The following is a 15,823-nucleotide window of genomic DNA, read 5'->3' on the forward strand; positions in this document are numbered from 1 at the left end:
TCCTCTTTACCCACCTAATCATTAAAACATTCCAAAAGCTCTGTTCAAACTCAGCTCAGCAAGCAATTATAATATCAACAATGTGTATACTATTTAAAGTCATATGAAATCAAAATAGGCGTTTCTTTTTTCATGGAACTTTGCAGTATTTGGGTCAGTGACATGATGTGCATATTTTTGTGTCAAAGTGCATTGTTTCCTGCATTAATTACATAAATTCTTTACATATATTACTTTATTCTATAGAACCTGTTTAGTTTGAATTTATTAGTAGTGCATTAAAATAATACATATTAATTTGTTATCTTAAACCCCCGAAATGGCAGATGGTGCAACTGTCCTAATGGTGTCTTGATAATACAAAAATTAAAAACTAAATATTATGGCATCATTTTAGGTTTGAGACCTTTCATATAAACACATTTTAAAATATATCAGTATTTTTAAAGCTGTTGAGATCATTGAAAAACCTTTGTCCAGCAATTTGTATATTCTCGAATGTCAGGGTGGCACGACTGCAAACGTGGCTCTTTTATTACGAATTGGCTAGGTAATAACAGTAAACATGATAATGCATCATCTAGAGGACCCCAACTGATCCTTGTGTCAGAGTGAAAAGTTTTGTAGATCTCTTTCAAATACTGGTTAAAAACTGATAATTTCAAGTATTTGTAGGTTGGTACACTTTCCATGTCAGGTGGTACAACTACAGTATACAACTATATGGTTGTACCGCCTGACATAAAAACAGTCAATAAATGAATTTAAACACTTTGAGATTTAATTTAACCACTGACACTTCTTAAACATTTTCAACAAAATATCTGACTTTTTTAAATAGGCAACACAAGTTTCTTTGCTTTCCCATTTATTGACTGACAGCTTTCCTGTCCCCATGTTGAGAGAAATCATAAGTGCAGAGGCAATGTGCGCTGTATGAACATGATGATTATTCATGACTAGTTCTAGACTAAATGTGAGCATACATTTACTCATTTACATCTTCACCTGCATCCTGTTCTTCTGTATTCCAGTTTGAGCTGTGCCCTCTACTGTACTGGCGTGAATTTGCATTTCCTTCAGCCTGAGGCTTATTCATTTCACTTTTGGTGTGAAAGGGCCTTTACATTTGCCAAAAATAGAACTTTTTTGATGTTATAAAAACATACAAACAGCACTGCTCAGATGAGAAAGGGTAATTCAAAAGTAATGTAATGCATTACTTTCCATAAAAAGTAACTAAGTAACACAATTAGTTACTTTTTAGGGAGCAACACCAGATTGTAATGCATTACTTTTAAAAGTAACTTTCCCCAACACTGCAATAGAGAATAAAAAACTATCGCAACTTCTGTTTCATGCCAACTTTAAAATGACAAAAGTTTCTTGTTATAAATATTAAATATGTGATTTTAGCAATGCAAAAAGTCACAATTATTAACTGTTAATTGTTTTGTTTTGCTGAGTTGTGTCCGCCTGCAGTGTTTATGTCTTTTGGCTGTTGCTAGTCTGTGCTGATGTGCTCATTAATGTCTTTGCGCTTCGTTTAGTAATTAGGACGGCACTTTATAGGTGGGGAGTCTAATTTTAGCGCAGTGGTGTAGCCCGTTTAATGATGCAAATTTCCACAACATTTACTAGTGTGAACATTTGTTCAAAACAAATGTTCGGCTATTCCCCTCCTCTGGTAACTCATTACATTATTATACAACTATACAGACATTTAAACAATATTTGTTCGTTCTTGACCAAAAAATTCTGGGGCAAATAGTTGAGCATTTTAGTTAACCATTTGTTACATGTTCAGCATGTCAGATCTCCTTACATAATCGTAACTATTCTGCCTTGCTCTGTTCGATGAAATGTGGGAAGTTCCTCTTTCAACAGTTTGTTTTGTCGCCACAGGAAAAGATCTTGTTTGTTGGATGGTCTGCATGCTATAATTGCGTAGCTGGCATGAAATTTCAAGCAATGTCAGCACTGTCCTCCTGTGTGTCATGGTATACTCCATCTAAAACTATTTTAAACATTTTTTGTAATAATATATTATGTGTAATTATTATAATTTTTATTTTGAGTGATATCATGGAGTAGTTGCACTATTAAAAATGTATTTTTCACACCGCAAATAAGTTTATATGGCAACAATTTGATTAAACATGGTGAATTTATATTATATTATATTATATTATATTATATTATATTATATTATATTATATTATATTATATTATATTATATTACATTATATGTTAACAGCTTTGCTGACAGTAAGTTTCAAAAGGATAAAAAACATATCGAAACTTCCCCAACAGGTAGGCTATAGTGAAAAGAAAGTACTCAAGAGCTCTCAGTTCTCTTTTGATTTCTGTATATTCTGTGGGAATTCAGGTGTGAATAGAGGAAGTTTTGTTCTTTGCTATTGGAGAATTAAATCAAATATGCAGTACAGAAGTGCAGTGTTATTCTTGGGTCTCCTTTAGACTAGTGCGTTTTCAAAAACGATCTTCGTCTAAACTACATGACCGAAAATGTGACCGCATGTCACATGACCGCTCAGGCCGGCGCAGTGTAAACGACAGGTGTAACCGTAGCAAAACGTATGTGTTTTAAAACAAAACACACTAGTGTAAACAGGGCCTCAGTTTTGGTCCGTTTACACTAAAACGAAACCCCGGGGTATTCAAGTGAAACGGGCTCTGCAGCATTTTCGAAAGTCTCAGTTTTCAAGGGTCAAAAACAGCAGAGTAGTGTAAACGACAGGCATAACCACAGCAAAAGTTATCCGTGTAAACAGGGCCTAATTCTGTGTCGTGCCTTAAAATGCTTTTACTAGACTTTGGAATTTAGGTTCAGTAGACTCTTTTTATGCCCTCTTCTTATAGTGACCACTCTATGAATAATAGCCTATGGAGACCAAAAGTAATCAAAAGTTATTAATTTTTAAATCAAATTGAAAGCATTGATCAACTCCAAATCAATAATATCAAAATTCATTAGGTCTTTTGTGTCACGTGACTTAATGTTATGATGTCATCACACAAGAACCAATGAGGTTTGAGTACCTTGAGTGTCTCGAAATATCAGGTCATTTTAGAATTTAAAAAATATTTAAATAAATCTTGGACTATAGTCATTATAGTCTATATGCTATAGTCATGCTCAACAATATTTAATTGGCTCCTTGTGAATTATATCGAATTATTATTATTATTTTTTTTTTCAAAATCTAATGTTCATGAAGTATTATAAGTCATGGAAATTAATTGGTCAAAGGAGTTGTAAGGTTTTTGTTGGGTTTAATGTTGAACTCAGAGTCACCCCGCTCTATGAAATACTATGTGAGTATTTTCCACTCCTTTTTCAGAAGAGGATGTGAAACTGTTTCATCGAGACCTTTGTAGCACATTTTTAGTGTAGACATGTTACCATTTGTGCTTAAGATTCTCATCTTGCCGACAATAAAACAGGCAAGAAAAAAAAAACCCTGCATTGCAAAATATCACAAAGAAATACCAATAAACCACCTAGAAACCAGCTGGAACTCAACTGCATTGCTACAGCTTGCCAATTACCACAACATCCTAGATTTGTGGTGATTTTTTTTTTTTGTTTTTTGATAAAGCACTGATGCTTCTTGAAACAGTGTTGAGGCTGGTCATATTTAATACCGTTGCATTTACTTACAGTATGAAAATCTCTTTAAGAGAGGAGGAAGGAAAGGTACCTAAGTGTGAATGATGGGCAGATAATGGCTGCAGTGTGCTAGGAGCTCTCACAAGCCCAGACTTTTAGTATTCAATGAGGTAATCCAGGATTCCAGGCCATGATTGGTGATGTAACAGAGAGGGGGTGCTGCTGGGTCCCCTGAATGGCCCTTCTGTGTGTGTGTGTATGTGTGTGTGTGAAAAGAGAGGTAGGAGTTGAAGCCGCTGATTCTGCAGCCTCAATTTCATTGGTCAATAAGTAATTTGGTTAAGTAATCAGCAGCATGCTGTCCCTTCAGTGCACCCTACAATCACTTCTTTCTGAATTCATTATAGCTGTAAATTCCTTTGCTATCGGTATGTTAGACAGAAATGATGTTTGTTTCTAACATACTGCTGCACACTGTCCGCCGGCTCAGTGTCATTTAGATTCGGGATGGTGTTTTATGTAAATTCTGAAGAAAGGTATCTAAAGCGCATCTTGCATTTCCAAATAGAAAATGGAATTACAAGAGCAAAGGAGGCCCAAAGATGCTATATTATTTTGTATGGTCATCATCACTATCGTCACCATTCTTAGATGGAATTATGCTGCCTTTGCGTGTTGTCGTAAATTTCCTACATTCCACTTCTGAAGTTATAATTACAAGATGCATTCACATGCTTTTTTTGATGGAGAGAATAGGAACTATGGAGGTCACCGGTTCATACTTGCCCACTTCTTGGGGAAATCTTATTAAAGCCAAAATGTATTGAGAAATTTAGTCATTATCCAACAGAATTTGAATAGAATGTAGTGTCCATTCATTGGCAACCATATAAACATTACACATGCAATTGTATACATTCATCACTCTACCTAGATAGTCAGCTTGTTGACGATTCAGGAATTTGGGTCAATTTTTTTCCCGCTGTGTAAAATACATCAAATATGCATCAAATGCATTTTATTTATATATGGTAATATACAAGACTATAACTGCAAAAGAGAGCAATGAAGATGTAGTGGGGGAAAAAAGCAATAAAACTTAGTCACTACAGCAATAGTTCTCTTGTCCAACATGTTTACAGTTTATGTCCCACCCAATTCAGGTATGAAAATTATTTCAGAGTTTCACAGTCGTAAGTACGATTTGTGAGGCTGTTCATGTCCAGTTTCTGACTACGAAACTCATATTTATGATAATTCCAATAGCACATAAAGGCAACATTAAGGTCAGGTTGCCTCATTAAGACAAATGGTCTACAGAAACTATTAGTCATAAATGTTCATAATTACACAGAGAGTATTACACTTGTGCATTGCATATTTCTATGTGCAGTCATTGCTGTAATTCCATTGGCCGAACTAATTGATAGTCCCACCCCAAACTCACACTATTGGTTGAGGGATTGTGGCTTTTGGTGCTCTTAAAAGTGCCGACCGTGATACTAAGTCGGTACTGAAATTTAAAAAATGTGATGCTTTGAACGCTGTTGAGCGGATTCATAAACACCTCTGATACACTATTGTGCTCACATACTCATCAGATATGTCTGTGATTGGCTACAATGATCAGCGCTTCAAAAACATGTTGTAAATAGACATCAGTGACGCTCTTCACTGAGTGCTTACACAGATAAACACGGGAGTGTTTGAAAGCAGGCTTCGAAAGCAGGACCGGTCCGCTGATAGACGCCTGCTTTCAAACCAGTGTTAATTTTGACAGCAAATTTTGATTTAGTTTTAGTCATAGTCTTTTGACTAAAATGCCATTTAGTTTTAGTCATATTTTAGTCATTGGAAATTGTTTTAGTTTTAGTCTAGTTTTAGTCGACTAAATATCATAAGATTTTAGTCGACTAAATCTACAGTAGAATTAGTCGACTAAAATCTAATTTAGTTAAATTGTAAGCATTAAGCATTTCCAATAAAAATGCTTCCACAGATCCAATACACTGATATAGGTACATCTGATATTCCCCAAACTGTTTATGTTCACCCAACTGTACTTTGCTCACCAAAGCGGACGGTTTTTGATCGTTCAAGTGCAAAAACACGTGAAAGAGCAAAATTCAGTACTTTTCAGGGATTGACACACTTATCTATTATAGATTTCATTTTAAAAAAATTATTAGATTTGATTTTTAGTTTTTCCTGCTTTCATTGTAATTTTAGTTAAAAGTTTTAGTAATTTTTTGTTTATGTCTTTTAGTTTTTGCTTTTAAATGTCTATAACTTTTTATTTTTTGTTTATTTTAATACCTCAGGTTAAGCTAAAGCTTAGAAACTATTAAGTTTACATTTTTATAAGTTTACATTTTTATATATTTATCTTTTATTTCAGTTAATGTTTATTTAAAGTAATGAAGATTTCTTTGGTTTTAGGTTTAGTTAACTATAATAACTACTTTAATAACTATAATACTTGTAAAATATATTGAATAATGTGTCAAATAATGTTCTTAGTCTTTCCTTCCTGTGACAGAAGATACAGTAGTTTACTATGAATTAAACAGAAAATAAATTAAATACAGTTTATTGTTTAAACAAAATAACAATAATGACCAGGAAAAAAATAATAATTATAAACCATCCCGAAATACACCGTGACTCTTATTCTGAAATGTCTGCAGTCTGCACTGTAGCAGGCTGCTCATGAGGGAGATAAATATGCATTCTTTCAACCGTCTAAAACATGCTACCATATAAACATCGTGTAGTAAACATTGTCATAATTCATCAACATTAGCTTATAAGCAATCGGATGGCATAAATGTGCGCTATTCATTAATTGCGCAGCAGTCAGATGTGCTGCTGCACGAGCCTGTAGAGCGCGCAACAGCGCCGCGTTTCCCGCGGTTAGATCAGCACATTACAATTCAAATGTGCGCATCTTCCACACAGGACAGCAGTCCTGACTGGATATCTTCCCAAATCGTCCCTCTCTTTCATTTTCGTCTCGTTTTTATTCGTTGACGAAAATTAGAGTAGATTTTAGTCATAGTTTTAGTCATTCAAAACGCATTTTTATTTAGTCATCGTCTCGTTTTTGTCCGTGAAAAAATGTCGTTGACGAAAATTATGACGAAAATTATTCGTCAACGAAATTAACACTGTTTCAAACACTCCCACTTTCAAATTCAACAGAGGTGTCAAGTAACGAAGTACAAATACTTCGTTACCTTACTCAAGTAGAAATTTCGAGTATCTATACTTTACTGGAGTAATTATTTTTCAGACGACTTTTTACTTTATACTCCTTACATTTTCACGCAATTATCTGTACGTTCTACTCTTTACATTTTAAAAATAGCGTAGTTACTCCTATTTCATTTCGGCTTGTTTTCATTCCGGCTTGAAAAAAAAAAAAAAAACAACTATCCAGATAAATCGCGCCATCCGGATAGAGTGAATTTGATTGTGGTTGGATGAGAATAAACATACCATTCTGACATCCTATTGGTTTGTACGCGATCCAGCGCACCTGCACGTCACAAATCACGTCACACTCCAGCAAGGACGACAGTGTTGGGGGTCGTTACTCAAAAAAGATTATTTCTTAAAAGTTATTATTTCTCTACTACTGGCTCATTTAGGCTATCAAACGGGTGCTTTCTCTTCGTCCTCTGCAAATTAAGCTAGGTAGTAGATAGACGTTTGAATAAATTAGCGTATGCTATACACCGGTTTTTAAACTTTTTTTAGCGCGACCCTTTTTATTTATGTGACCCATAGTCACATACAACCATGTAGCTAAACAAGCCAAAACTAATTAATTTAAAACAAAACTGAAGGTAAACCTGCGTTGCTCTCATGGTGTTATGGTTCTCACTTTCGGTGAAGTGGAGCAGTGCTCTTGCTGAATGGCACGGATTGCACTACGGACTATTGTACCTTTTTATATGTTTTTTTGTTTGTTTTAACTGTATTTTATTTTTTATAACGGACAAGCTGCGATGTCACGTTTCCAGTGCTTTGTTGTGTGCGCGTGAGGCGCGGGCGCGATCAAACAGCTGTCTTTGCCGGGGACTTGCCTCATCGTCATGGCAACGGTTCGTGGCTAGGTTAGATTACGTCAGGCCCTGCGTTCCATTCGGAAGGGCTCATCCCAATGCCCTAATCCCTTCAAAGTGTTTACCCTCCGGAGTGAGAGCTTCGAAGGGTGTAGGGGTCAAATTACTCCTTTTTTGGAACGCACTTCTGCGTCATCTTAACGAGACAGCCAAGGAGGATAGATTGTGCAAGCTGCGCCCTTTATTTAACGTTAGTTTATATATTTATTTGTGGTTTATCGCACCATAATGTATATTGTGTCTATGTAATTGAAACATTTGAATGGACTGATAAAGGGAGCTGTAAAATATTTTTGTTGAAGTACAATGTCATTTTGACGATATTAATGTACTAAATCTAACTCGTATAAATATTACAGTAGTATAGAAAAATACTATATATACATTTAGCCTATAGGTAAAATCGAACTCCTAACCTCCTGTACCTATTCTGTGATGTCAAACAACTTCCCTGTGCAAAGGATTATGGGGGCCTGAAGTGTCCATCAGTTGTAACCTTCGAAATCCTTCATTCCGAAAGGCCCTTTAAAGTGGTTTGAAAACTTCGGTTTGGAACAACCCTTCAATATGGCGGCCATGATTGTTTTCACTCCGAAGTGCTCTTCAGAGGGCGATATATCCCGTTTGGAAAGCACCGAGAGTTTGTTGCGGTTTGTTGGATGCTCAGACGACCAAACAAACGCTGATTAAACATGTTCAGTCTGGTAAAATCAGACTCCGACCAACGCCAACAGGGTTATCACACCTATCCAACAAACTCCAACAGACGAGTGCTGTGTGAACTGAAACAGCTGAAAACTACCCGCATTTGGCAGGTTGGCGGGTGTTAATGTCAAGCCCTGATTGTTACTAAGCCTGCCCTGGGTACACCAAAACTACCCACATTTTTCTTGTCCGCTGCCCTCACAGATTCCTGCATTTAAGTTTGGATGTACATTTACATTCCAATAAAGGTTATTGATGACATTTTGAGGAGGTGGAGTGCACAATAGACCCCTGTGGCACAGCCTAAGCTTTTGTGCTTAATGGCATTTTTGTCCTTACATTACTTTTACTTTTATACTTTAAGTAGTTTTGAAAGCAGTACTTTTACACTTTTACTTGAGTAAAAAGCTTGAGTTGATACTTCAACTTCTACAGAAGTATTTTTAAACTCTAGTATCTATACTTCTACTTGAGTATTGAATGTGACTACTTTTGACACCAGTGAAATTCAAACACTTCTGTGTGCTTTCAAAAGTTGCCATGAACATTGTAGCCAATCAATAACAGACATATCTGATGAGTGTGTGAACACAATAGCCAATCAGAGGTGTTCACGAATTCATTTCGTGCCATTTTACATTAAAAATCCTGTTCACATTTGATGTCTTTTTATTTAAATAATAATTTTTATAGTTTTTGGTTGTCAGTTATGTATATTAGGGTTTTTGTATTACAACTTATTACATTATTTTAGTGTCATGTGTGTTCCCATGATAGTGTTTTGTATTTGTGTGAGATGCCGTGCAACTTAATTTACCTCAGCTTGTGGATTCTAGATGTGGCTTTCTCTTTAACACCTGTATGGTGGTTGTCAGAGTATTATAAATGCACAAAACATATTTTGGTACATTGGTATTTTCTGGCAACCACAGCGGACGTACATTTGTTTTGTTTACACCCTGCTTTTCACAGCATGTCATATCTGTGGGTGGGACAGCACCTGAAAAACTGTATGTTTGTGTTCAAAACAATCTAGTCTAAAGAACCTAAGGACTGGATTGTTGTTCACATTGCTCTGTATGGCCTGTGCACTAAATCATAATGGATTTCATACCATTGATATTTAAGGAGAGAAACTCTTAGCAGCTGTCAGTCAAAAGCAAGGGTTCCCTCAGGGTTAAAAAATGAAATTGCAGAGTGCTATAAATAGCATGGGACATTGCGTTACACATTAACTGCTCATTTTTGGTGCCTAATCTGCTAATATGTTCTAAATGAAAGTGCAGGAAGAACTTCCTGTAAAGGGGCATTCACTGAGGTCAGGAGTGCAAGTATCTTATGAGCATGATTGAATCATGTTACACTTTTGTGTTGTTTTTCTGTTAAGTTTCCTGTGTTTTTTCTCTTTAGTTATACAACTCTCAGGTGATATATTGGTCATATAGCTGTAGGCTGCCATGTTAAAGATTTGAATAACAAAACTTTTCGTGAATAGTAATCCCTACAGGCTCGCGCATTTTTAGTTTAGGCTTGTTCCAGGAAATTTTTATGTCTGGCCTGCCTCACTTTCATTACACGGATCATTAGAAGGAGGAAAAGAGTGTAAAGGCTGATCTTAGGTGTGATATCCAAACATTAGGATCAACCACAGGCAGGAAAAACAGCATTATTTACAATTTGCAAACACAGATAGATGAGGAAGCTGTCTTGTTTGGATGCTTGGATGAACAATTGCTGAGTAATTCCCCCGCGAATCCAACATATTTCCTGCTTTAAACATTCTCTGTCGAAATGTTGATCAGAAGTCACAACAAAACACAGTGACCATTTGTCTTCTTATTTTTATCGCGTTACCACATCAAGGTATGTAAAATACATGGGTTCGCTCCAAACAGCAGATTCGACATATTGATTCATTTGTGCTCCGATGCTTCCTGAAGCAGTGTTTTGAAATCGGCCATCACTAAATAAGTCGTTATTTCGGTTTTTTTTGGCACTCCAAAAATATTCTCGTCACTTTATAATATTAATATTGAACCACTGTACTCACATGAACTGATTTAAATATGTTTTTAGTACCTTTATGTATCTTGAGAGAGGAAATGTCAGTGCTCCCTATGGAGGCCTCACGGAGCCATCGGATTTTTTTGCAAAGTTATGATGCTCAAAGCTCAATGCAAAGGGAGATATTTTCTTTTACAGAAAACAAGCTTCTTCCTGGGTTGGTGACATCACTAACCCTAAAATTTACATAAACCCCGCCCCCGAGAACATGCAACAAAGGGGGCGAGGCCATGTTGAGCTGCTTTAGAGAAGAGGAAGAGTTGTTGTAGAGTGTTGTTGCCATGCTGTCATTTTACGCCGGACTGCTTCACAAACGAGGGTCAATTCAACACTGGATTTGCACAAAAGATTAACATGAAGACACATGCTAGTCAATGAGTTGAATCAACTCCACAGCAACTACATACATTTATCCACTAACCCTTCAGAAATTTCATGTTCACTTTTAAAGGGGTCATAAATGCCACTTTTACAAGATGTAAAATAAGTTTCTGATGTCCCCAGAGTGTGTATGTGAAGTTTTAGCTCAAAATACCCCACAGATCATTTTATAGCATGTTAAATTTGTCACTTTTTGAGGGTAAACAAAAACTGTGTGTGTCCCTTTAAATGCAAATGAGCTGCTGCTCTCAAGAAGAGGGCGGAGTTTCATAAGCTTGTGTTAGCAGAGCCGATTATCTCATGCAGACTCACTGAAATTGTCAGAAACTGTTCAGCTTTTATGTTCAAACCGGAGTCAGACAATGATGGAGAGACTCTAGAAAAATTACAACATGTAGCATGCAACAGGACGTTTCTGAATGGTTAGTGGATAAATTTATTTAGCTGTTGTGGAGTTAACTATCTTAAAGTCATTGATTAGCATTTTCTCTCATGATAATCTATAAATCGCTCATGTGGGAACTGTTGTAAGATGCCTACAGAGCCAGAGAATATATGCTGCATTAAGATACAACAGGTATAGTTTAGTTTAATTACACTTATAACTTCTGTTGCTTTTAAGACATGCTATATTGCATTTGTGGTACTGTATTGCAATAACATGGCCTCGAGGGCAGGGTTTATGTAAATTTTAGGGTTAGTGATGTCACCAACCCAGGAAGAAGCTTGTTGTAGTCCCTACCAGCCTTTTGTTGTAGTCCTTTAAACAGAGAATTATTTATCTCTCTTTGCTTTGAATTTTGAGCATCATAACTTTACAGATGTTGTTAATGGTCAAACAGCGACATTACACACTAACTAAAGTTAAAAAAGTGAAATCATAATCAACCAACCCTTTAAATTTTGAAAGACCAACCTCTGAGCAGTAAACATTTCTCTGGATTGTTTACTGAGAAATGCAAGCATACTTTTTTTTGGCTGTTAGAGGTGTTGCATCAAAATGTGAGGAAATGTGCTTAAGTCAGTGACTTTGAATAGTGTAGGTTCTGTTTCGATGGGGAAAAACAGGAACTTAGACACTAAAACTTGAAAACCTGAAAACGAGCAGTTACACACCTTTTCAATGTCAATACTTCTCTCTTTGCAGATCTTTATATCATGTATTAAATTTCATACGTGATATATTCATCATGTATTCACAGTGTTCCTCATACCTGCCTCTGTCTCTCTCCATCTGTCCGTTCTGTTCATTTGCCTCCTCCCCTTTTCACTCTAGCACAGTAGTGCTTTAAGACAGATGTTCATTAGTGGCGTCAACTGCATCAACTGCAGACGGAGAGAGTGTGTGTGTCTGCATGAGTGTGTGTTTGCGTATGTGTGCGGCTCAGCCTGTTCACTATGATGCTCTCTATTGGATAACTTTGACTTTGACTGTTGTCTGATCAGCTGTATGGCCGTGCTGACTGATCGAAACAAAGACATGGTGGATTATTACGCCAAGATCGGGTCCAACCACCGGCCCAGAAGCGCAATGCCCCTCTCTCTGAACACGCAGGTACGTCCACGACCCCTTCAGACTGGGTTTCTGGGCACGGAAGTGCGGTACTGACTCTTTGTTGTCATTTTGAAATGTATACGTTGGCTGTTCAATATATAACACATTGTGTGGTGTTTATGAGTATTAAAATGTCAGCAAGTAACATTTCATTGTGGCGCATTAGTTGGATTTTGCATGTAAGCATGTTTCTGTAGTGTTGTTTTCAGCTAGGATGTGGTCTCTTCCTGTTGAGACACTCCCTGGTGCAGATATATCAAGTACACTTGTTAAACATCATCAGGGTCAAGTGTTTGTCACAGTAAAGTTGTCCGACACTGTAAAACTTTATGAAACAGAACAACTGCAAGACGCTGACCTTTAGCATCTCTGCAGTTCTGAGCGGAAAAAGGAAGTTTTGTTTAAATGTTCAGTCTGCATCGTTCCATGCTTCCATAAATGTTGTATGTGATGAACTACATACTGTGTGTGCCAATGCCAGTTCCTGCTTTCATAGGCTTCTCCCTAAACATCCTTTGCTTCTTTCTCTTTTGCTCTAACTTAGCCTACTTCTACAATGACTTATACAGGTTGTGTGGCTGTCTCTGTTGGCCAGCGCATTCAGATCATCTAAATTTATCTCACAAAGGATGGCATACATTTAAGGCTGGGGATTTCATCACTCCCTTTGCTTTAAGATGTTTTAAAGGGATAGTTCAGCCAGAAATGAAAATCATGTCATCATTTTCTTTCTCCCTGGTCATTACAAACCTGCATGACTTCTGTGGGACACAAAAGGAAAAATGTACTGGACGCGCTTTTAGTGAAAGTGAATGGGGATGAAAGTCCAAAATGAGAAAAAAAACAGTGTGACCGAAGTGTATTAAAAGTCCAAATGATATTACAAATGTTCTGAAGTTGATAGCTTTATGTGAAACTGAAGTTGCTACTGAATGTCACATGACTGGTTGGAACAAGTTTGAATATGCAGAAGCTCAAATGAGATTTGACAGCTACAGCAGAGGGGAAAATTATAGTTGTCAACTCTTCTATTTTTTATGGAATATTGCAGTGTTTCTTATAAATAATTTGTTTGTGCACATTATTATTATTATTATTAATTCCTGTGCCCTCGAACTTCTCTGATGACGTGTGTGGGACAGTAATCTCTCCCCTCCAGCAGTCTTTAAAACGATTCAATGATTCAATCAATTCTTGGTGAACAGAATTTATTGAATCAAAATCATTCTAATATGCTGATTTGCTGAGTTATTATTGATGCTCAATTAATGGTTCTTATTATTATCAGTAATTAATTACTAGCTACTAATTACATCTTCAGCAGTGTTATTAGATTACTGTACTAATTACTCTCTCTAAAAAGTATTGAATTACTTATTACTAATTACTTTATAAATCCCATATCAACCTCGACCAGTTCAGCAATACAAAGATAGACACGAAACTGCACTTTTATTTCTTTTAAATAGACAATATAGAATTGCATAAATTATTCATGAACTGTACAAAATGTGTAAAGGAGAAGGTTACAATAAAAACATACAATCCACTATTGTTTTATATATGTCTTTTTATTAAGAGTAATCCCTTACTTTTTCAAGGGAAAAGTAATTAAATTACAGTAATTAGATTACACCCAACACTGTTTATTATCAATGTTGTGAACCGTTTTTGCTGCTGACATATATTGTTTTGGAAACAGAAATATTTTGTAACTATGTCTTTACTGTCACTTTTGATCAACTTAATTGCTGAATGAATGTAATGATTTCTTTTCTTTTTAATCTTACAGTACATACCCAAAAATTTTGAATGTGTATCACGGTTTCCACAAAAAAAAAAAAAATAAATGCATTATTATACTGTTTTAAACATTGATGATAATAAGAAATGTTTCTTGAGCAGCATATCAGCATATTCATATGATTTCTGAAAGGTCATGTGACACTGAAAACTGGAGTAACGATGCTGAAAATTCAGCTTTGCATCACATGAATAAATTACATTTTAAAATATATTAAAATAGATTATTATATATATTATTTTCGATCAAATAATTGCAGCCTTGGTGAGACTTTTCAAAAACAAAAAAATCTTACATTTTCGACCGGTAATGTATTGTCATAACAGAGAAGAAAATATGATCGCAATTTGTGTTACTTAGATTATAGTGCATATGGACTATCATATCCCCATTCACTTTCATAACATGGAAAAAAATTGACCAGTACTTCATTCCACAGAAAAAGAAAGTCAAAGGTTTATGTTGGGTGGCTAAATAATTTTCTTGCAGACGTTACATTTTTAGGTGCACTATCCCTCCATCTTTATCACTCAGTTCTCATGGCCCATATAATCTGAAGTCAGTGTTTGTGTTGGCCGTATTCGTGCGGCTATTGTTTGTGATCATTATAATAATAAACCTGTTTCCTGTCAGTTGATACATTTAGGCAGTTGTGGCTGAGAGACACACTTGGTGTGCGCTAGAGCTGGGTAAATATAGACCCAGGATATGACGTGCCGGCTGACTAGCTTTTATTTCCGTTGTTGTGCTTCGATTGTTGCTTTTGCACTTCTATTTCTTTTTCTGTTTTTTCTCTTTCTTTATTTCTGTCTCTGTTTCTCTCTCTCAGACATTTCTCAGGAGAGGTGTGTCCTCGTACAGGCCTCTTTCGAGGCTTGTGAGGCAGGTGAGCTCAGTACTGCATACAGTCATTACTCCAGAGTCATCTTCACTCATGCATGCACAGGGAACTTCATGTGTATCATGAACTGGGTTGTGAAAATATATTTTGCAATCTCTGTTGAGCATTGTTGGGTAAAGGAACTTTAAGAGCTGATCATTTTCGATTATTTTCCCACTACATAGCTGATGATTTTTATTAATACTATTACTATTTCTCAGGATTAGTTCACTTTCAAATGAAAATTACTTCATGATTTACTCACCCTCAAGCCATCCTAGGTGTATATGACTTTCTTCTTTCAGATGAACACAATAGGAGAGATATTAATAAATATCCAGATGCATCTGAGCTTTATAATGGCAGTAAGCATTACCAAATGAGTATGAGCTGAAGAAAGTGCCTACATCCACATCCATCCATCATAAACATACTCCACATGACTCCGGAGGGTTAAAGGGATAGTTCACCCAAAAATGAAAATTCTGTCATCATTTACTCACCCTCAGGTTGTTCCAAACTTGTATACATTTTTTTGTAATGGTGCCCCAAAGCGGCCCGGTTACAAACTTTCATCAGAATATCTTCCTTTGTGCTCAGCAGAACAAAGAAATTTATACAGGTTTGGAACAAATTGAGGGTGAGTAAATGATGACATAATTTTCATTTTTGG

At 36.1% G+C, this 15,823-nt stretch overlaps 1 protein-coding gene across 4 annotated transcripts in view; it reads left to right on the forward strand.

Annotated features, from left to right (window-relative positions):
• arhgap27 (Rho GTPase activating protein 27) overlaps positions 1 to 15,823 on the forward strand; it is a 56,181-nt gene that overhangs the window by 17,508 nt on the left and 22,850 nt on the right. For 2 of the 4 annotated variants that reach the window (XM_067370030.1, XM_067370031.1), the window contains exon 1: positions 12,198 to 12,466. The exons of the other annotated variants lie outside the window; for them this stretch is intronic. In XM_067370030.1, the coding sequence (XP_067226131.1) occupies positions 12,362 to 12,466 (105 nt within the window). In that variant the 5' untranslated portion in view covers positions 12,198 to 12,361. Of the gene's footprint in view, positions 1 to 12,197; positions 12,467 to 15,823 lie in introns of those variants that run through there. 4 annotated transcript variants of the gene reach the window in all.

The sequence above is a fragment of the Chanodichthys erythropterus genome, chromosome 19 (genome assembly GCF_024489055.1).
Source record: "Chanodichthys erythropterus isolate Z2021 chromosome 19, ASM2448905v1, whole genome shotgun sequence".
In the NCBI taxonomy this organism is placed as follows: Eukaryota; Metazoa; Chordata; class Actinopteri; order Cypriniformes; family Xenocyprididae; genus Chanodichthys; species Chanodichthys erythropterus.